The sequence below is a fragment of the Salmo trutta genome, chromosome 28 (genome assembly GCF_901001165.1).
Source record: "Salmo trutta chromosome 28, fSalTru1.1, whole genome shotgun sequence".
Taxonomy (NCBI): Eukaryota; Metazoa; Chordata; class Actinopteri; order Salmoniformes; family Salmonidae; genus Salmo; species Salmo trutta.
Window position 1 is genome coordinate 22,702,619 of NC_042984.1, and position 23,752 is coordinate 22,726,370.

The window sequence follows — 23,752 nt, forward strand, 5'->3', positions numbered from 1 at the left end:
TGCATCTCTCAAAGAGGAGTTGGTCAATGGGGATGGTGTGATCACCAGTGACAAGTCTAAGGAGGTATATCTACAGTCAGGTAAGTGAGATTTTCTACTACCATAGAAAAGTTCTTCAGGGAATTTATTTAGCCCCATCATTACCCTGAAAGTGATGCGTGGCAAAATGTTTTTGACATTATTGATACAATCCAGACCATTAGTTCCAAAAAATCCAAGCCAGATGGCTGAAGTGTTTTGCATTGTCCAAAGTCACTGTCTCAACAGGGTATATGACATCAGGGGTTGCCCCTTCATATGCCCATTATAGCCCTTTATAACACAAAACATACTGTATACAAACTGCCTGAATATCCCTGATCAGGCCATTTTCTCTTGAAGTAGTGGGGGAATAAAAAAGGTTCCATTCTTCCAGGCTCCTGAAGGAAACAATGTTCTGGTCTAGGTTCTAGATTTTATGCTATACCAGTGCCATGCAGAGACCAGTCTTTAACACTTCTGACTGTATGATTGAAGAGAACATGAAATCTGAGACCAATTCACCAACCCTGAATGACATGAGACAGACTACCGACTAGTCTCCATCCCCAGACAGACAACAAATTGTGATTGGTACTATGATCTCAGTAGGATCTTTGCATGACTCTTGTTCTGAGCTATGAGGAAGGCCATTCAAAAGAGAGAGAACAAAACATGAGCTAACATACAACTAAATATCATTGAAGACAGCGATTTTATCTGTAATATTAACATCTCAGCTAATATTACATATAGCAATGAGTATAATAATGGTGGTGACAAGGAGATGTAACAAAGGGATGTTTAATGATTTCTTTGGACAATGAAATGTACACATCCATATTTGATGTATTACAAATAAACAATAATTAACATACTGGTGCTCCTGCATCAGCTGCTTTCCCAGTTCTACATTATGAGCTAAAAATACAAAACTGACTGGATCACACGAGCACTTTGAGGGCAGCCTTGTTGTGGCACAGGTGTTAGCCATTTAGGAGGAGAGCCACCTCTTCAAGGGGACAAGTTGCATTGAGATCCTGAAATTGCAGATCTTTTTTTCAAAATTCCAAATCAATCCCTCGCATAGCTTTGTGCAATAACGTAATCGCGGCACTTTGCCTTCTGATCAGAGGTTCTTTGCTTCTGACAGACTGGGTGGAATTTCTCCATACCGATCCAATCATTTCAGATCTAACAGGAGTGCCTAGGCTAGAGGGTTGATTTGGAATTCAGCGAATGAGTGGAACATGGCAATTCATGAGAAAAATGACTCATGTTACGAGAAATGCAAAGCTGAAAGCTCATATACACATGTATGCTGTAGTGTGATAGTGTGAATACACCTCTTTTTCAGTGATGCTGACATGTTTCTCTAAGAAGGCATTCAAACTCCACACCATCTCAGTACAATCCTATACAGCACCATCAATTCTCTCCAAATCCAGAAAAAGACCAATATAACCTGTGGCACAGGTCAAAACAGTCTAGTGGTTTTTGGCTGACTGCATGGTCAATTCAAACCAGTCACAGAAAATGTCTCATACAAAATGTTTAAAAAAAAATATCTCCAATGTGCCTCTGTCTGTACACAGGAATAAGACGTCAAACTGACAGCCAGACACCATAATAAGAGTACATTAATTCATCTTGAGTATAGTCTGAAACATTTTGATTCTTAGACCTTTTCAATGCACAGATAAGTGATACATAGCATACATTATAAACTAAGAAATGCTATGTTGTCATTCTTTTGGATAATTATTAATTTGACAGTTGGTGTTAAGGCTTTGACCAATGAAGTAGTGGTTATTAATGGTGTATGATGACCAAAGCGCTGTTATGATTTGTTCGACTGTTGGCTTGTTAAGTGACTGCGGGCTCACCTGGAGAAAACAGCTTATAGCCTAAGCATTAGACAGGAGGAAGAAGAATAGTTGAGCTCCTCATGGAACATTGTAAGACAAGGTAGACTCATCACATATTGTTTGACTTTCACCTATCACTTCAGATCTGAGAACACTGAAAGTTTAGGGGCTAGGGGTTGTTGCTTTTTGACGGGGCATCAGAATCATTTTTACATTGCTAGGTCAAACATCCCATTTTACTTATTGCTTATACGAGTTGTCTCCCAAAACCACTGGCAGAGCTCTGGCCAACGCCGCTGAAAATAAACCAGTCTAGGTAATCAGGAAAAAAGGAGAGCTTATAGTTGATTCCACTTTCTGATTGAAATGTACTGGAGGTTGAGTAGGAAACAGGGAATGTTGTAATTAAGTGGTGCACAATACCTCATGGTCCCCTGCAACAAATATGGGTAAAGTAACCTGGTAAACAGGTGGCGTGAAAGGTGCAGTTATCAAGTTATTTTCAATGCATATTACATTCCTACCTTAGCGCACATCAGCTGGCCCTGGTAATCTCTCTTCTTCCCTCAAAAGGGCATAGAAGACATAAAACATGAGTCTGCACAGACACTGACAGACAGCATAGTGCGTGTTTATGAGAGAGAGAGAGAATGATTGCATCATGTGCGAATATCATCATGACAGTACATGTACTTGGTCTATAGAAAAACTACCTTAGTACTGAACACTGGACCTTGTCTAACAAACAATCTGGTAAAGAACATTTACAAAACTATTATGGTAACCAGTTTGAGATAGATGGAATGCTACGGTCTTCCTTAGTACACGACAACACCATCTCATATAGATTCCATACAGAGTAAAGCGTATCGTCCACAACCAATGGAGTGGCAGCCTAATACAAAGAGAAAATAGGAAGACTGTGTGGACAGTGAATGAGTACACCTGTGTGTATCCTGAGTGTGTGTGGTAAACGAGAGAGGCTGCCTGGACCAGCCCAGCTCGCAGACTCAGAAGAAATGAGGGGGTGAGAAGAGAGTAAACTTCTGGGATACCAAGATTCTTCAGCTGACAAGGAATAAGGATTTCCTTTTATCCAAGATGCACATTTAACACAGTCTTGATGTATTTCAGGAGGAGATAATAATAATTATAATATTAATAGTAATAACAATAGTATTAAATGTCTGTTGAGGTCTCCATCTCCATGGCAGCCAGGAAGGAAGTGGTTTTGCATTGTTCTGTATTTTTAGCATGCCTGTGCTCTCCTGGGTTCTACTCTGATTGTATGCTGCGCTGCCATTAGGGGTTCGGGCTCTGTACCCCTGGGTGTGAGGCTGTTCCTTCATGGGGAGCAGTGTGTGTGTTAGCTAGAGTGTATATGTGGGCGAGAGGCTGTTCCTTCATGGGGAGCAGTGTGTGTGTGTGAGTGAGTGTATATGTGTGTGAGAGAGGCTGTTCCTTCATGGGGGAGCAGAGTGCCGGTGGCGGTCTGTTCTCAGAGGCGTGTCTGGGCCTCGGGGACGTAAATCTCAATGCTGTCTGAGCTTTCCGTGGCAGAGTTCTGTCGTACCGACGCCGCGCGTTTGGCCGCCATCAGGCGTTTTCTGGCCTCCTGCCGCTGCTTGTCCACCACAGAGTCCACGCTCCGGTCCTTCCCAGGGGTCAGCTTGGACGTCTTCTTTGGCACAGAGGGGGGAACAACCTTCCTCTCCACCTGAGGATGAGACAGAGATATTAGGATGAAGAGAAAGAGATTAGGATGGAGAGACATATGGGAATTGTTGGACGCAAACCCATTAAGAATATCTAGGATGTGTTTGTGCGTAAAGTGTCTTTTGTTTTATTAAATAGAAAGCTGCTTGGATGATAATAATAGTAATAAGTAATCAGGATCTATCAAGGTGATATGTGGTGAGTCCAATACCTTCTTCTCTGGCAGCTGCCAGTTGTTGGCCTTGAGTTGCCAGAGCTCGTCAAATTTGACACTGATGTCCTCTACAGAGAGCTGCAGGAGGTCCCAGAACCCCGCCAGATCCTGGGCTGTGGGCCGAGGGTTGGCATTCACATTCTAATAGACAGGATGTGACAGGAAGGACAGTGCTAGTTGGCTTGTCTAGACACACTGACATTCAGTCCTTTCCAGCCATGGCTCACTTTCAGGAAGTGAAACAGTGAAAATTCACATTTAACATCAATATTAGCCATCCGTTACAGAGATGGATGTGTGTTGCCTCATTGCTTAGAAGTATGCATGTATTTTGACACCAGGGGGCGCTCTAAACCAACTTAACCTGCTGAGACTGAAAAAGGTGCATTGAAATGTGCCAGAGGAAGAGGGCGTTTGTAGGGTTAGTACTACTCACCAGGTTCTCATCACAGAGTCCTCTGAACTGCTGGAACTTCTGGGCTATGAGGAGCTGGGCACTGCCCACTGCACTGCGGACCGTCCCCATCACTACACACAGAAAACAACAGCCAGTCAGCCATCACAACAACATGCAGGTTCTGTAAATGGGCACAGAGCGCAATATTTTTTAATGCCAATATAAAATGCCCTTAAAATTGTATGGTTGTGGCATTTCTGACCTTTGTCCTTAATTACCATTTTCATTACAGCATATAATTTACATTGCTGGTGACACACTTCATCCATAGAATAAATTACTAACCTTTTTTCCCCCAAAAGTTATAAAAATGACTTTTTATACACTTTTATTTCAGTATTAACATTTGCATGAGTAAGATCATACAATACAGGTCTGCTGTGGAATAACCTGATGTGGGAGTCAATCCTGTTCATTACACATTCAATAACTGCAATGCAGAGGTTTATTATCCACCTGCCCGACGCAGGGGTATTATTATCCACCTGCCCGACGCAGGGGTATTATTATCCACCTGCCCGACGCAGGGGTATTATTATCCACCTGCCCGACGCAGGGGTATTATTATCCACCTGCCCGACGCAGGGGTATTATTATCCACCTGCCCGACGCAGGGGTATATTATCCACCTGCCCGACGCAGGGGTATATTATCCACCTGCCCGACGCAGGGGTATATTATCCACCTGCCCGACGCAGGGGTATATTATCCACCTGCCCGACGCAGGGGTATATTATCCACCTGCCTGACACAGGGGTATATTATCCACCTGCCCGACGCAGGGGTATATTATCCACCTGCCTGACACAGGGGTATATTATCCACCTGCCCGACGCAGGGGTATATTATCCACCTGCCTGACACAGGGGTATACTATCCACCTGCCTGACACAGAAGTAGATTATCTACCTGCCTGCCTGAGCCAGATCTTGGAGGATCAAAGAGTCCGTCTACAGTAGTGCCATTAGACTGAAGGAGGTAATGAGCAGCGTTAGCCGTTAACTATTAGCATTAAACAACAGACAGGAGCTGATATGGACTGTGTATTGTCTTAGGGCTTCAGGGATGAGGACATCATCTCAATACCAATTCCACATGTCATAGAACTGACAAGGTATTCACTGATAGGAGATGTATAGAGGTCTCCTGTTTAGAGTGAGTATGATAGACTGTCTCTTACTCTCTGAAAAACCTCTGTATGCCTATCAGAATGAGTATAGTCTACAGTCTTGTATACATTTAGCTGGTTAGAGTGAGTATGGTGTACTGTGTCTTACCCTCCTCTGAGATGTCCTTGTCTTTGGTCTCCTGCTCCATCTGTTGACACCAGCCCTCCATACGTGCCGTCTCAGCCTGTAGTAGTTTGAGGAACCAGTTGCCATCCCGGAGGCAGGTGGGCGTGCCGGGCTGGGCTGCATCTCCCTGGACACTGCCACTCTCCAAGCTGGGGTCTGGAGGGGGCAGGGAGGAGGGGTCCAGGGCCGGGTCCAATCTCTCTGGGGGGGAGGCAGACACTCTGGCCGGGACTGGGGCATGTTTGGGAGGATGCCATGTTATCGCGCTATCCTCACCGTTGGAGGCAGCGGGGGCGGGATCTACCAGCTGGCTGTTGCAGTTGGCTCTACTGTTGTTTTCTGAGGGATGGGAGTCTTGTTGCGAGTCCTGAGGCTCTGTCTCCGCGTTCTGTCTGGAGGCCATGCTGCTGGCCCGGCTGAGTCTGGACGGACACACACACAAATTAGTATTGGTGCAGTTCGGAGATCATTTACTGTGGATGTAATAAGGTTGACCTTGGGGCCTGACGACCACAAATCACTGCCCCAATCTCTGACTAATGTGGTCCAGAGATTACTGGAACACACTTTGTTAATAAATAGACCAAGGACAGTTTGTATTCAGCCATTAGTGCTAGATCAGACTTCCTCTCCCAACGACAGGCATACAGAAAGCCATCGTTATGAAGTGGAGTTTGACTGATAGATCAAGGACATGAGTGCTGAAAGCACATTGCCTTTCTCTTTGCCTCTGCAGTAAAAGCAGAGACGGCATGATGAGAGGGTGACTGAGTAAGCATGCAGGAAAGAGAGAGAAAGATGAATCGAGAGAGTGAGGGGGAGAGAAAGGACAAGATTACAGCGTTCAGTGATAGGGAGAACAGACGAAGTGGGCAATACAGTCCAACCAATGTGATTAGGGAGAATTACTCTGTACTAGGCTATTTAAATGGCCAGTTCTTCACAGCACTCTGCCTCCTCCACTGTAGCCAAAACAAGAGAAAGGCCACCAATCAGACAGACCGAGAGAGAGACAGAGACGCTACACTAACACTGTACTGCTACCAGCGCTAGCTCAGAGTGACTGCTGAGTGACCTTGGTACAGTGGGGAAAAAAGTATTTGATCCCCTGCTGATTTTGTACATTTGCCCACTGACAAAGAAAGGATCAGTCTATAATTTTAATGGTAGGTTTATTTGAACAGTGAGAGACAGAATAACAACAAAAATACCCAGAAAAACGCATGTCAGAAATGTTATAAATTGATTTGCATTTTAAATGAGGGAAATAAGTATTTGACCCCCTCTCAAATCAGAAAGATTTCTGGCTCCCAGGTGTCTTTTATACAGGTAACGAGCTGAGATTAGGAGCACACTCTTAAAGGCAGTGCTCCTAACCACAGCTTGTTACCTGTAAAAAAGATACCTGTCCACAGAAGCAATCAATCAGATTCCAAACTCTCCACCATGGCCAAGACCAAAGAGCTCTCCAAGGATGTCAGGGACAAGATTGTAGACATACACAAGGCTGGAATGGGCTACAAAACCATCGCCAAGCAGCTTGGTGAGAAGGTGACAACATTATTATTATTGCGATTATTCGCAAATGGAAGAAACACAAAATAACTGTCAATCAACCTCGGCCTGGGCCTCCATGCAAGATCTCACCTCGTGGAGTTGCATTGATCATGAGAACAGTGAGGAATCAGTCCAGAACTACACGAGGATCTTGTCAATGATCTCAAGGCAGCTGGGACCATAGTCACCAAGAAAACAATTGGTAACACACTACGCCACGAAGGACTGAAATCCTGCAGCGCCCGCAAGGTCCCCCTGCTCAAGGAAGCACATATACATGCCCGTCTGAAGTTTGCCAATGAACATCTGAATGACTCAGAGGACAACTGGTGAAAGTGTTATGGTCAGATGAGACCAAAATGGAGCTCTTTGGCACCAACTCAACTCGCCGTGTTTGGAGGAGGAAGAATGCTGCCTATGACCCCAAGAACACCATTTCCACCGTCAAACATGGAGGTGGAAACATTATGCTTTGGGGGTGTTTTTCTGCTAAGGGGACAGGACAACTTCACCGCATCAAAGGGATGATGGACGGGGCCATGTACCGTCAAATCTTGGGTGAGAACCTCCTTCCCTCAGCCAGGGCATTGAAAATGGGTCGTGGATGGGTATTCCAGCATGACAATGACCCAAAACACACGGCCAAGGCAACAAAGGACTGGCTCAAGAAGAAGCACATTAAGGTTCTGGAGTGGCCTAGCCAGTCTCCAGACCTTAATCCCATAGAAAATCTGTGGAGGGAGCTGAAGGTTCGAGTTGCCAAACGTCAGCCTCAAAACCTTAATGACTTGGAGAAGATCTGCAAAGAGGAGTGGGACAAAATCCCTCCTGAGATGTGTGCAAACCTGGTGGCCAACTACAAGAAACGTCTAACCTCTGTGATTGCCAACAAGGGTTTTGCCACCAAGTACTAAGTCATGTTTTGCAGAGGCGTCAAATACTTATTTCCCTCATTAAAATGCAAATCATTTTATAACATTTGTGACATGCGTTTTTCTGGATTTTTTGTTGTTATTCTGTCTCTCACTCACCAAAATGATTTGGTTTGATTAGAGAACGAATCGATGCGTTTCGGTGCAATACGATCTGTTATATAAACGCATTCATTTTCCATCCAAAATTCAAATGTGCTGCTGATGGAGCTCATGAGCTGGATCTGTCTGAGCTGGATCTGTCTGAGCTGGATCTGTCTGTGCTGACTTGTGTGTGTGAGTGTTAGGGCTGTGACGATACCAGTATCTCAATATTCTTTCCACGGCAAAAATGAAAACACGAAGCGGCCCTTACTAGTCAGTCCTTTAAGAACCTACTGTATGTAAAATATTGTGTGATATAGCTTGGAAACAATGATGTTAGTTTCCAACATTAAGGCTGTTTTCCTAAAGAAGTTATATCCTCTTCATGTTTTGTTTCCTTGCCACAACAGTAACGAGTATCGCGATACTGGTAACATCCCGGCCCTCGTGTGTGTGTGTGTGTATAAAATGATGTATGTACTATGTAGGCACCTGATCTGAGCCATAATTGAGACTAAGCATCTACCACTCCACTACTATCAGATTGGGGGGGGCAATGTTGCCCATGTTTTCTCTCTCCCCACTTTGGTTCTGATATCACCAGCACCCACTAATTAACTTGTAATTTCTGCAGATTATGTGTTTGAGTTAGTAATAGTGCTGAGCGATTAGTGCCTTTGGGCTCCCGAGTGGCGCAGCGGTCTAAGGCACTGCATCACAGTGCTAGAGGCGTCACTACAGACACCCTGGTTTGAATCCAGACTGTATCACAACCGGCTGTGATTGGGAGTCCCATAGGGCGGTGCACAATTGGCCCAGTGTCGTCCGGGTTTGGCCGGTGTAGGCCGCCATTATAAATAAGAATTTGTTCTTAACTGACTTGCCTGATTAAATAAAGGTTAAACTTGTTTTTTGTTTTTTTTAACATTGATTGGTTTGGTTTCGGTTCAATTATAAAAAAAAGAAAGAAATGGCAATCATTTGGGTTGAATGCTGTAACAGAATAAAACAATTAATAAAAGTCCCACGATGGTACTGCTTATCACTTATTAACCATCATTTATTCACATTCCTTTAATAAAATATTTCAATTGTTGTGTATATTACATTTGTTTATTTGATGACTATCATTTCATTCCAAGTTATCATCTCATCTCTACAGATCTGCTGCCTATTCGGTCTGACAAAATAAGTATTTTGTAGTTCTTCAAAGTAAATACAGCATACTTTTATGGACTGCCGAATACCAACTATCAATCACTTAGATAATGTATTTTCAGGTAGAGTTACCTCATGAAGCAACAGCTGCTCTCTATATCCCCTCATGTTCATTCTTGTCTCTTCCGCAGCAGGCATAAAAGAAAGACCGGACAAGTAGATGCGCAATGGATTATGGTCATTGTAGTTAATCACCAGGTTGTATGTGCTAAACTATGTAGAATATAGGCCTATCGGAACCTATAACTCCCTACTAAAATTGCACAGTTCAAGCTAATTAATCTCTAGAGAAACTGTGCAATGTGAAAACGAACGGAATTCAAATAATTGAACAGACGTTGTTTAAAAAAACGAAAATAACCGAAATGTTGGTTAATCGCTCAGCACTAGCTAGTAACATATCAATATTTATTGATTTACAATTTAGCTATGACATAGCCAATTAATATATAGAACAACTTTGGATTTCATCCCCCCCCCCATCATCTTAAAAACTGTTACGTAAATATCTTCTCCTCTCGCTCTGACCATGCAGTGTGCCTCGTTATGAAATTATCAACTTTACCCTGTAAATCTAAAAATGACCATATACACTGATTGCAAAAAAATGAAATGTAACGTGATCAAAATAAAATCTATATCGTAAGCTCCGCTCAGCAGGTATAGCCAGATGATAGTTTGCAGACACAAGCTTGTTAGTGAGCTAGCTGAGTGGCACCAGAATTCAAATAAAAACACGTCTTGCCTTTTTGTAATTAATAAATCCGATGTGAAACCTGATAATTACAGTATCCTTAGCATTAAAAAAAGTGAATAAATTATTCTCCAATTAAAAATCTCCCCAACTTCTGAATCACGCTTGTAAAGTCAGTAGACTATGCTTCGGAAAGGGAAGGGGCAGGTAACCCACACACAGATTTTCTGCTGGAAGGCAGACACTGGAATACATTTCTGAGTGAGAGATGGGCAATTCGTGATTTTTTTGTGGAACTGGAAAAAAAAAATCCACAGTTCCCATGCTTTTAAAATAACAGTTCTGTTCCGGAACAGTATAGATCACTTTCGTTCCTGGTTCTGTTTCTGGAAAAATGTCATTATGTTCTTGTTTTCAGTTCTGTTCCCTGAGTCGGTTCCAACCCCAGGTCTCCAGTAGCTTATTTTTATTCCGGTAAAACAGTGCCTAGATAACAATAACCTAGCAAATTACACAGGTTGTCACAACTATTAAAGCTTAATACTGTATCATACAAGGCATTTTAGCATTTGAACGATGAAGGTGCCACGTAGATGTGCAATATCAGGAAAAGGCAGCCTATTTCGCGTCGGACAGCGGGTGAAACAGGGCACAGTGCGCAGTTTGACTAGACTACTGATATTGTCTGGGGTTGTTCAGCATGCAAAATGACTTGATGATCAATGACTGTCAACAGTTACATGCAGTTCAACACTAACAGAGGACACATCAGTTGTCACCAGAAATGTGAGGTATTTTCAGAAGGTAGAAAGAACGTAATATGAGCAAAACATTTTAGTGAACCAGCGATTCGTAATGTTGGAAATCGGGTTTTCTGACCGATGCATGCTTAGCATGCTTCATTTGCATTGGTTTGGTGTCTGTGGACCGCTGCACTTGCATCTTAAACATTTGAATCGGGACCAATGCGTATAGGTGAATCATTACATCCCTAGAAAATGATAAATGACTATTACGCAAGTGGCTGATTGAGTGATCAGCTGATTGAGATTATCTTGTGTTGATAAGGAATTGACTTACGGCCTGCCGTTCTCCACCTGCACTCCAATAGACTGGAACTTGGTCGAGGGGGGTGGTTGAACCTCTCTCTGGATTGGCTGAACGCAGTCCACCTATGAGTCAACCATTACAACAAATTAGCCAGTCATTCTAAGCATCCTCCCAACAGATTACAGTGCATCACAGACATTAAAGCTGAACTAACAGTCAATTTCGAAAATTGATTCCTGGGCTCACCTGGATGCCGATAGACGAGAGCTTCCTCTTTGTGGGAACAGGCTCTGGAAGGGTTAGGGACTGGTCTGGAGTGAGGCTGGGGCCTGGGTTTAGAGTGTCATTCTGGGGCTCAACCTGGGTGCCAGTACTTGTGGTGGTGCTGAAGGAGGGAAGTGGGTGGGAGTCCCTTGGGGCAGGGACAGGGGCAGTGACGGGGGCTAGGGCCCGGGGTTGAGAGCCCTTGGCCAGGCTGCCTGTACGCAGGCTGCAGAGGCTATCGGAGGAGTTGCTGCGTCCTGATTGGCTGTTGGCCTCGCTGCGGTGGTCCTGTTGGTCCAGGTATGTGTCCTGGGCCGACTCTGTGCTGCTCTGCACCGTCACAGAGATGTAGGGCTTGGAGGTGGTGCGCGGAGGTACCGGTGGTGGGCCCTTCTTACAGGAGCTGCTTACACACCTAGGGAGTGCTGGGAAAGAGGAAGGAAGTGCCATTAGATGAAACCTGAACCAGGACAAAGCAGGAAGTGAATTAAAGTAGTGCCAACTGAACCACCACAACATGCTAAATTGAGTTGTAAAAGAACAGGGCAGATCAAAGACAGCCTGCTCTAAAGTAACTTAAAAAATACAATAAAAATTTTCCGAAACATATTTTCCCATGCCTAACACACACATACCTCCATGTTTCCTGTAAACCTGCTGTTTCAGTTCCATTGACATCAGTCAGTCTGTCCCTATGGGAGTCCCTTACCTGCCTAGTAGTGCCTACTGACACATTCTGTGTCCAATGGAAATGCACTATTCTTCATTATGGAAGTAGCAGCAGGATAGTTCAGGGAACCATTGATCATTGACTCCTGATAAACTGCACAGATAGATTGATTGTGTTGTTGAATGAATAGCATACATTCTTCTGTACAAAAAAAACCTGAAAAACACTTTCAGTGTAAACATAAATGACTAAAACCAGATAAAGCATGTAGAAAATATATTATTTTAGAAAAAAAATATAAAGTCTTTGAGAACTAACAATCACCAAAACAAAAGCTAGACAGTCAGGGGAATATAAAATTCCCTAGACAATGAATTTACCAGTATTGATTTTGATATTCAGTTTCAGCAAAAGAACACAGCATTAGCCATGGCAAAATGGATAGAACTTCAGGAAATTATCTTTAAAACTGCAAAATTCTCTGAGCTCCATGGCAGAATGTAGAATTTCTGGGAATTTGCTCTAGAACTGCTACATTTTCTATCAGCTCATGGCAAAATGTGTAGAATTGCACGGATGTAACTTTAAAACTGCAAAAATGTATCTTGGCTGAATGCAGGAAAAGTTGTGGGGGGGCCTCTAGAATTCTCAAATTCAACTGTGCCCATTACCACTGAGCTCCCTGTAGCTCAGTTGGTAGAGCATGGTGTTTGCAACACCAGGGTTGTGGGTTTGATTCCCACGGGGGGCCAGCACAGAAAAATAATGTATGAAATGTATGCATTCACTACTGTAAGTCGCTCTGGATAAGGGCGTCTGTTAAATGACTAAAATGTAAAATGTACCACGCTCCCTGCCAAACCCACCACCTAAGCCCCTTTTTGATCCAGAAAAACCCTGAATAAGCCTCCTCATTTCCCCTGGCGATACCAATAACACACTGACAAACAATCATGACACTCCCCAGGCTGATCTTACTGCAAACATTTCCAAGAGGAGTCAAAGAGGGAATTACCAGCAAGATAAATAATAGGTCTGACTCAAGAGCAGGGGATTTCACTCTAGCCTAGTGCTTGAGGGTGGACCTGGCCCCTGTTCTTGTCATCAGTGACTGATTGGAGGGTTACTGAGTGAAACAGAGAGGTAATTACCATAATACAACTCAAAAGAGAACCCATAAACTGGGTCAGGCAGGGCATATGCTGCTGCTAGATATAAACATGCAAACTAAAGGAGAGGCTTGCCCTTTTGTAAGAAATAAGTTGCCGTTTAAACCAGGGCTGGGAATTGCCAGGGACCCGATAGTTATGTGCCGATTCAATACGTATTGCGATTCAATATGTATTGTGATTTGATACTGTGATTTTACCGCGATTCAATGTCCCAAACATATTGCTCACCATGTGTCCACTGAAGAGGGACGAGAGCCATGAGAACGAGTTGATCGGTCATGGAAATTAAAGTGCTGAAAACAAATTGGCTCCCTATTTAAAAGATGGAGACAAGCTGTGAAAGAAAAATACTGCCCTTTTGGTCAGGTTAAAAAAAACTAGGGCAAAAATAATATGCCGACATTGTTAAAACGATCGATCGTCAAAAATAATATCCCGATATGTAACCGTATCGATCCCCCCCATCACTAATTTAAACAGCTGGCCGTGTGGCTGGGTGGGATCAAGACATCCTGGAAAGAGAGAGGACTGACAGGGCTGCCTGGGAAAATGGGAGAGGAAAGGAAAATTACACTGGTCTGGTCCAGTTCCAACATTCACAAAGTCACATGGGCGCCAAGTATACTCCCACACATGACTAAACACACAGTCACAGGCTGAATGAAAAAAAAGGTTTATAGCACTATTACTGGAAACTGTAGGGAATAACCTACATACTTTACTACAAGGACATGGTTTGTCTACATGGGTTTGTCTAAGTCCATTTCGCAGTTGATTCACCGGTATAAAAAGGGCAACGCCTGGCCTATATAGGTTAATGTTAGTGTGACCAAACATCCTTCAATATCCTTTGTTTATAGCGACAGGGAAGTGTAGACATGAGCTCTGTCATCAACAAATGACAGGCTGCTCCATTTCATTTCACATTCGAATGTCACCAACGCACACATACAGGCCTGTGGAATCCAGTGGCCACAGAGAGAAGCGCTGTCTCACACGTTGCTCTAACAGCAGCAACCGCCTCAGCTCTGGGCCCGGCGCCAGCCGAAGACAAAAGGACACCTTTATTCCCCGAGAACGGGACCCATTCCTCAAATGCCCAGCATAGACACACAAGAGTTCGACGAGTTAATTAATGTGGCGTGTTCAGTGTTGTCACATTCTTCTTAGTACTACAAGCTTCTTGATCCCCATGTCTACGGGGCTGGTACGCATTCGCTAGTGTACCACACAAACATGTGTACACAGTCCAGACAGCCTACTCCCTCACCAAACAAATGACAGAAAGGGCCATAATCCATCAGTAACACCAATGACAGAAGAAGTGCTGTTTTTAAGCACCAACGCTGTAGAACTACCTATTATTCATACTTTGGCAGAAAGGCTCTGTCCAGTCCTGCTGTGATTTGTATTACTGAACCATGCTTGCTCTGCCCTTCACCATGGGCTGACTGCCCAGAGGTGATTATGGGGTAGATTAACTAAGCTGTCTGGAACCTCTGCTCCAGTGGGGCAGTGCCAACCCTACTACCCACCCACTGGTCTCATAGACGGCATAACATATCCAGGGCTGGCATCAGAAGGGACAAACATCAGAAAACACTGAGCACTTGGATATCTGATAACATGAGTATTGCTAGTGAATGAGTCTGTGAATCACACCTCTACTTTGCATTCAATGCAAAACCAGTCTGGCCTAGGATATGTTAATGCACATGAGGCATGAGTGGATTACAGAACTGGACTTTGATCAGAAACAAAGTAGTTTTACAATCTATTGTTGATTATAACTGATGGGGAGCAGTCCATGATGCACTGAAGAATGGCGCCGAAGGAGATGGCTGCCGTTTTACGATCCCCGTAACCAACTGTAATATTGTGCATGTTTTTTGGCGTTATTTGTAAGTTATTTTGTATATAAATGTTTCATGACCGAAAATTGCTTCTAGATATCAGGACAGCGATTACTCACCCCATAATGGAGGAATACTTTATCTTCAACGAGTCAGGCAGGAAGGAGTTACTTCAGACGCCCGACAAGGCCCTCATCCCCGCCATTTGCAGGAGAAAGAGACGGAGGTATCGTGGACGAAGATCTGGGTGCCTTGTAAGGATCCGTCACCGAGTGGGTAATCTACCTTTACCTTCAGTCCTATTAGCCAACGTACAATCAATCGCTAATAAAAAAATACATAAACAGAAATTACGATCACCTATATCCTACCAACGGGACATTAAAAACTGTAACATCTTATGTTTCACCGAATTGTGACTGAACGACAACATGAATAACATACAGCTGGCGAGTTTTATGCTTTTCGGCAGGATAGAACAGCAGCCTCTGGTAAGACACGGGGTGACGGTCTATGTATATTGGTAAACAACAGCTGGTGCACAAGATCTAAGGAAGTCTTGCCGTTTTGCTCGCCTGAGGTAGAGTCTCTCGTGATAAGCTGTAAACCACACTATTTACCAAAAGAGTTTCTGTATTTTTCGTAGCTGTCTACATACCACCACAAACAGATGCTGCCACTAAGACTGCAGTCAATGAGCTGTATATGGCCATAAGAAACTCAAATCCGTTTTAACTAATTTCTACCAGCATGTTAAATGTGCAACCAGAGGGGTAAAAAAAATTAACTCTCGACAACCTTTACAGCATCATCATTATACAGGTGCACCAACCCCTCTTTTACGCTACTGCTATTCTGTTCATCATATATGCATAGTCACTTTAACCATATCTACATGTACATACTACCTCAATCAGCCTGACTAACCGGTGTCTGTATGTAGCCTCGCTACTTTTATAGCCTTGCTACTGTATATAGCATGTCTTTTTACTGTTGTTTTATTTCTTTACCTACCTATTGTTCACCTAACACCTTTTTTTTCACTATTCGTTAGAGCCTGTAAGTAAGCATTTCACTGTGAAGTCTACACCTGTTGTATTCGGCGCACGTGAGAAAAACTTTGATTTGAAATAAAAGGCCACCCTAAAATGTGCAGTTGTCACAACACCATGCCAGAGATGTCAAATTGAGGGAGCGTGCAATTGGCATACTGACTGCAGGTGTGTCCACAAGAGCTGCTGCTGGAGAATTGAATATTAATTTCTCTACCATAAGCCACCTCCAACATCATTTTAGAGAATTTAGCAATACTTCCAACTGGCCTCACAACCGCAGACCACATCAGCCCAGAAGCTCCACATCTGGCTTCTTCATCATCCGAGACCAGCCACCCGGACAGCTGATGAAATTAAGGAGTATTTGCGTCTTCAATAGGGCCCATTTGTGGGAGAAAACATATTCTGATTGGCTGGGCCTGGCTGTCGAGCCCACCCATGGCTGCGCACCTGCCCAGTCACGCGAAATCCATAGATTGGGGACTAATGAATTGACTGATTTCCTTATATGAACAGTAAATCAGTGAAATTGTTGAATGTTGCGTTTATTTTTGTTCAGTATAATTGCTAATTTGCTACGTGAGGCTTATTTCATTGAATAGAAGTTTCTTAATGGTTAGGTTGTTACGAATGCAATAGGTGGACGCACAAGGCTTTTCGCAAATAAAACCAAAAATGACTATCGGAGTTGTGCCTGTTGAGGACTCATCATGAATATAACCTGTTATAGCATGGACGTTGCCCATGAGGCCTTCCACCATTTTAAAATAGTCAACTGGGTGGGAATTCTTATGAGTTGGGAGCAATCAGCCAATGAAGAAGAAAATGTACTACTTTTAAAATGGAGATTGCCTCAACGGCACTGCCCATGCTGTCACAGACGCTATAATGGCACAGATAAAAAGATGAGTCCTTTATCCATCCCTCTCGATGGCCTGTTCACACGAGTATCTGCTCTCACATTGGTTAGAATGGTCCCACCTGATCTCGCCTCCTCCCACCTGCTTTACATCTGAGGACATGTAAATCCATTGTTAGACCAGTCACTATCTTGTCAATATAATACACACTCTGTTCGTAACCATAGATTAAAAAAATAATAAGTTCTCTGCCATCTTGGGACATCAGTCTGAGATTGCAGTGGGATTTAACATGGTTTAATTACTGTTGGTCTTATTTTTGTGAAACCCTCATCCTACCAGTTGAGATGAGTGTTAATTAAGCAAACTAGCCTCAGTGGGCAGATGAGACATGGTGCTGATTTGGCTGTTTCTCAACCTGGCGGGCACAATCAATTCTAAACACTGCAAATAGAAAAAAAAGAAACATCATTCTCTGAACCTGTATGGTGTTGCACCCCACTGAATGGGACCTTGGTCTGATGACTCCAGAGCTGCTTCCTGCATCTCTTCCTGTCTGCACTAAAAGCATCCGCATGCTTCCCAGCCTAAACATTTCGTAAGAGTTTGTGCATATTCGACAACATCGTGCAGTTTTTTTCTTTTGGCCTTTGGTAAGGGTTTTTTCAGCTGTTCGGCCACAAAAAAATATTTCTCCAGGCAACCCGAAGTCTACGCCCCTTGGTCGGTGATTGGTAAAAAGTAGGGATTCTTCAATAAAGTATTGTCATTCAACGAGACGACTCGTTTTTCATGCACATTTTTTCCACTTAGAAATAATGCATCAAATATCTTAGTTAATGTAAAACTAAGATCCTCTGGACCAGAAAAAGGAGGGCCGAACAGGCCCCCATTAACATCGACGGGGCTGTAGTAGAGCAGGTTGAGTGAGAGCTTCAAGTTTCTTGGTGTCCACATCACCAACAAACTATCATGGTCCAAACACACCAAGACAGTCGTGAAGAGGGCATGACAAAACCTATTCCCCCTCAGGAGACTGAAAAGATGTGGCATGGGTCCCCAGATCCTCAAAAGAAGGTTCTACAGCATTGAGAGCATCCTGACCGGTTGCATCACCGCCTGGTAAGGCAACTGCTCGGCATCCAACTGTAAGGCGCTAGAGAGGGTAGTATGTACGGCCCAGTACATCACTGGGGCCAAGCTTCATGCCACCCAGGACCTCCATACCAGGCGGTGTCAGAGGAAGGCCAAATAAATTGTCGAAGACTCCTGTCACCCAAGTCATAGACTGTTCTCTCTGCTTCCCCGCTGAAAGCGGTACCGGAGCACCAAGTCTAGGTTCAAAAGGATAATAAAAACAGATTCTACCACCAAGCCATAAGACTGCTGAACAATTAATAAAAACGGGCACCCGGACTATTTACATTGTCACCCACCCTTTGTTTTTACAAAGCTGCTACTCACTGTTTATTATCTATGCATACACACTTTACCCCTACCTACATGTACAAATTACCTCGACCTACCTGTACCCCAGCACATTGACTCGGTACCAGTACCCCTTGTATATAACTTTGTTATTTTATTGTGTTACTTTTTATTACGTTTTTTTGTTTAGTTAGCAAATATTTTCTTAACTCTATTTCTTGAACTGCATTGTTGGTTAAGGGCTTGTAAGTAAGCAGTAAGATCTACACCTGTTTTATTCGGCACGTGACAAATAACAGCTGATTTGAGTTTCAAACTGCCACTGGAAGCAACGTCAACACAAGAACTGTTCGTCGGGAGCTTCATTAAATGTTTTTTTTCGTGACCGAGCAGCCGCACAAAAGCCTAAGATCACCATGCGCAATGCCAAGCGTCGGCTCGAGTGGTGAAAACGCGCTCTCTGGAGTGATGAATCATGTTTCACAATCTGGAAGTCAAATCTAATCCAATTTTATTTGTCACATACACGTGTTTAGCAGATGTTATTGTGGGTGTAGCGAAATGATTGTGTTTCTAGCTCCAACAGCGCAGTAATATCTAACAATACACACAATCTAAAGTAAAGGAACTAAGAATATATAAATATTTGAACGAGCAACGTCAGAGCGGCATAGACTAAGATACAGTATAATAGAATAAGTATATAAATATGGGATGAGTAATGCAAAATATGTAAACATTAAAGTGACTAGCGTTCCATTATAAAAGTGGCCAGTGATTTCAAGTCTATGTATATAGGGCAGCAGCCTCTAATGTGCTAGTGATGGCTGTTCAACAGTGATGGCCTTGAGATAGCTGTTTTTCAGTCTCTCGGCCCCAGCTTTGATGCACCTGTACTGACCTCGCCTTCTGGATGATAGCGGGGTGAACAGGCAGTGGCTCGGGTGGTTGTTGTCCTTGATGATATTTTTGGCCTTCCTGTGACATCGGGTGCTGTAGCTGTCCTGGAGGGCTTAACGGACTCAGACAGTATATCCCCGAGAGCCGTGTTTCTGTGAAACAGAGTATGTTTACAATCCCGATGTCTCTCTGGAAGGAAATCTTCACCCTGAGCTCGGCAACTTTATTATCCAGAGACTGAACATTAGCGAGTAATATACTCGGAAGCGGTGGGTGGTGTGTGTGCGCCTCCTAAATCAGACAAAGTCCACTCCAAGTACCTCTTTCCCACAGGCAATGTTTTGGAACAGCCTCTGGAATCAGTCCAAAAGTTCTTCCCGGCTGTATGTAATAACAAAACAAAAAAATGCTGGGCTACTAATGTAAGAAATAACACATAAAAACAAAATACTGCCAAGTTTCCTAAGAGCTAAAAGTACAGCAGCCCTGTCCGTCGGCGTCATTATGTCTCTGACAAATCTGGGTTTGGCGGATGCCAGGAGAACGCTACCTGCCCAAATGCACAGTTCCAACTGTATAGTTTGGCGAAGGAGGTATAATGGTCTGGGGCTGTTTTTCATGATTCGGGCTAGGCCCTTTAGCTCCAGTGAAGGGAAATCTTAACGCTACAGCATACAATGACATGCTAGACGATTCTGTACTTCCAACTTTGAGAAAACAGTTCAGGGAAGGCCCTTTCCTGTTTCAGCATAACAATGCCCCTGTGCACAAAGCGAGGTCCATACAGAAATGGTTTGTCAAGATCGGTGTGTAAGAACTTGACTGGCCAGCACAGAGTCCTGACCTCAACCCCATCGAACACCTTTGGGGTGAATTGGAACACTGATTGCGAGCCAGGCCTAATCGCCCAACATTAGTGCCGACCTCACAAATGATCGTGGCTGAATGAAAGCAAGTCCCCACAGCAATGTTCCAACATCTAGTGGAAAGCCTTACCAGAAGACTAGAGGATGTTATAGTAGCAAAGAGGGGGGAGGGCTAACTTCATAGTAACGCCCATGATTTAGGAGATGAGATGATTGACAAGCAGGAGTCCATATACTTTTGGCCATGTTGTGGATGTTCTAAACATCAAATTGCAATACCTATTGTATCAGCACCTAAGTGCAGTGATATTGTATTGTGAGGTCCCCATCCATTCCCAGCCCTATCTACAACATGATGACACTATGTTGCTCCTTGCTGAACCAAGAAAGGTGTTGTAGCAAAGGAGACTTCTGCTTCAGCAGCACATGCAGTTAGGAGAAGAGAAAATGTGCACCTTAAAAATGATTATTTGAATGATTATTTTTCTGTTGTAAATGGTACAACGATGCCCATTTGGCCGACCTTATCAGTCATCCAAAATTCCATGACAGTCACAGCCCTACTTTTAATAGGTGCTCCTGTGAGTGTCTAAGTGCTCCTAATCTGCACACGGCAAAGGGTTGGATCAGCCCCAGATTAACAGCATTATAGTGACTGTGTAGCAAGGTGACAGGCTGCTGGAGAACTAGGCTGGTGGTCCAAGACCAGAGGGGATAGACAGGACTGGTGAGAAACAAAAATGTAGACAGGCTGGACAGGGCTAATGGTGAGTAGTGCTACTGAGAGAGAGGCAGGCAGACTGGACAGCCCAAGAACACACCAACAGGAAGACAAAAAACACAATACAGCAATGGTTTACAAAGAGAGTGGTTAGAATATAAACACCAATGGTAATTGTAGTTTATGATGAGTGCAACAACAAGCTACAGCCTCTGGAAACAGACTGGAAACAGCTGTCCACAAACTAAGTAACCAGTCAAATCACTTAACTGGAAAAATACTTAGTAAAAATCTGCAGATTCAAGACACCCGCCCCACAAAAACAGGTTTATAACAAGCTAGTTCTACTCTCTTACAGCACAAGTGTTGGGGGCTGCTTGAAGTGGTCCGTCCAGTCAGTCACAGTGGTGTTACTCCAGGAAGGTCTTAAAACGCTAATGACGTCCTGTGGAGTTTCCAGACCACCCTGTGCCCTGTGGGGATTGGTGCCAGCTTGGTGGAAAGCCTAATTAGCTGATGTAAATACCCGGAATCAGTCCTGTCAGGTGTCAAGAGGAGGGCTCGGGTGGGACTGGAGCGGTGTGGTACCAGCCTACTACAGCAAGACAACACCAGACAGAATGTCTCACACAAACACACTTCCTCTAACCCCTTTTAATCTTGTGTTTAACACATATTGTAGGATTGGGCGACCCTCATTTGTACGGCTGTGTGTGTCGCGACCAGCTACATGAGCGGTATTACATTGTCAAGATTACAAAGACGGAGCTGTTGAGATTGAACTATGACACCATGGATGCAAGAGATCCTCCTTGTGACCCAATTCTTACAGATTGGTCACTTGAATACGACAGGATTCAGATTCTGCCAAACCAAGGACTTGCAGACTGAGGGGTTGCATCATTTCTCTGTAGCACAGTCATTTTACTACTCATCCCTTCAGAATGTCTGTTTGAAAATAGTCATGTAACTATAGTGACTACTCCCACTGACTCACCAATGACCTCATCAATGAGTGTGTGTACAGCCAGACTGTATGCATTGCCAGAGCATGTGACTCAATGTCTGTTTATTCATGTGCTGACCATGTGTTATCTGAAGCCTTTGAATGAATGGCCATCTGATCCCAGCCCTACAACAACTTCAAGCTAAACAAAGTCAGGGGTGCTACCATGGTCCCTGGTATACAGAGCACAGATTCAAGCCTCTCATAAAAGGTCCAGCTGTTTAACTGCAAAGCACTTAAATTAGCACATTGTCCGGAAGCTGTTAAATTATTGATTGTATACTCAGAAACCAGACAATAAATGGCCTTCAGAGACAAAATGCAATAAAATAAAAAGAAACATGGGATTCCTCTTGAAATAGTTGCTGGACAAGTGACATCTGAGGAAGAGTCATGAAAATGCACCATAACTAGAGGTCGACCGATTAATTAGGGCCGATTTCAAGTTTTGATAACAATCGGTAATCGGCATTTTTGGTCACCGATTATGGCCGATTACATTGCACTCCACGAGGAGACTAGCTGTTATGCGAGTGCAGCAAGTAGCCAAGGTAAGGTGCTAGCTAGCATTAAACTTATTTATAAAAAACAATCAATCTTAACATAAATCACTAGTTAACTACACATGGTTGATGATATTACTAGTTTATCTAGCTTGTCCTGCAGTGCCTGTTAATTTATAATTGAATCACAGCCTACTTCACCAAACGGGTGATTTAACAACCGCATTCGCGAAAAAAAGCACTGTCGTTGCACCAATGTGTACCTAACCATAAACATCAATGCCTTTCTTAAAATCAATACACAAGTATATATTTTTAAACCTGCATATTTAGTTAATATTGCCTGCTAACATGAATTTCTTATAACTAGGGAAATTGTCACTTCTCTTGCGTTCCGTGCAAGCAGTCAGGGTATATGCAGCAGTTTGGGCCGCCTGGCTCGTCGCGAACTGTGTGAAGTCCATTTCTTCCTAACAAAGACCGTAATTAATTTGCCAGAATTGTACATATTTATGACATAACATTGAAGGTTGTGCAATGTAACAGCAATATTTAGACTTAGGGATGCCACCCGTTAGATAAAATACGGAACGGTTCCGTATTTCACTGAAAGAATAAACGTTTTGTTTTCGAAATGATAGTTTCCGGATTTGACCATATTAATGACCTAAGGCTCATATTTCTGTGTGTTATTATATTATAATTAAGTCTATGCTTTGATAGAGCAGACTGAGCGGTGGTAGGCAGCAGCATGCTCGTAAGCATTCATTCAAACAGCACTTTCCTGCATTTGCCAGCAGCTCTTCGCTGTGCTTCAAGCATTGCGCTGTTTATGACTTCAAGCCTATCAACTCCCGAGATTAGGCTGGCAATACTAAAGTACCTATTAGAACATCCAATAGTCAAAGGTGTATGAAATACAAATGGTATAGAGAGAAATAGTCCTATAATAACTACAAGCTAAAACTTCTTACCTGGGAATATTGAAGACTCATGTTAAAAGGAACCACCAGCTTTCATATGTTCTCATGTTCTGAGCAAGGAACTTAAAAGTTAGCTTTTTTTACATGGCACATAATGCACTTTTACTTTCTTCTCCAACACTTTGTTTTTGCATTATTTAAACCAAATTGAACATGTTTCATTATTTATTTGAGACTAAATTGATTTTATTCATGTATTATATTAAGTTAAAATAAGTGTTAATTCAGTATTGTTGTAATTGTCATTATTACAAATATATATATAAAAATAGCTTTTTTTGGTCCTCCAATAATCAGTATTGGCGTTGAAAAATCATAATCGGTTGACTTCTAACCATAACAGTTTGTTTTGAAGAAGTCTAGTTTAC

General features: G+C 43.2%; 1 protein-coding gene across 2 annotated transcripts in view; it reads right to left on the reverse strand.

Annotated features, from left to right (window-relative positions):
- Positions 1–806: 806 nt before the first annotated feature.
- Positions 807–23,752, reverse strand: part of LOC115165822 (disks large-associated protein 4) — a 123,400-nt gene continuing 100,454 nt past the window's right edge. For both annotated transcript variants that reach the window (XM_029719231.1, XM_029719230.1), the window contains exons 6-11: positions 11,350–11,792; positions 11,134–11,225; positions 5,551–5,990; positions 4,253–4,344; positions 3,814–3,957; positions 807–3,603 (exon numbers count right to left, since the gene is read on the reverse strand). In XM_029719231.1, coding sequence (XP_029575091.1) covers positions 3,385–3,603; positions 3,814–3,957; positions 4,253–4,344; positions 5,551–5,990; positions 11,134–11,225; positions 11,350–11,792 — 1,430 coding nt within the window. In that variant the 3' untranslated portion in view covers positions 807–3,384. The remainder of the gene's footprint in view (positions 3,604–3,813; positions 3,958–4,252; positions 4,345–5,550; positions 5,991–11,133; positions 11,226–11,349; positions 11,793–23,752) is intronic.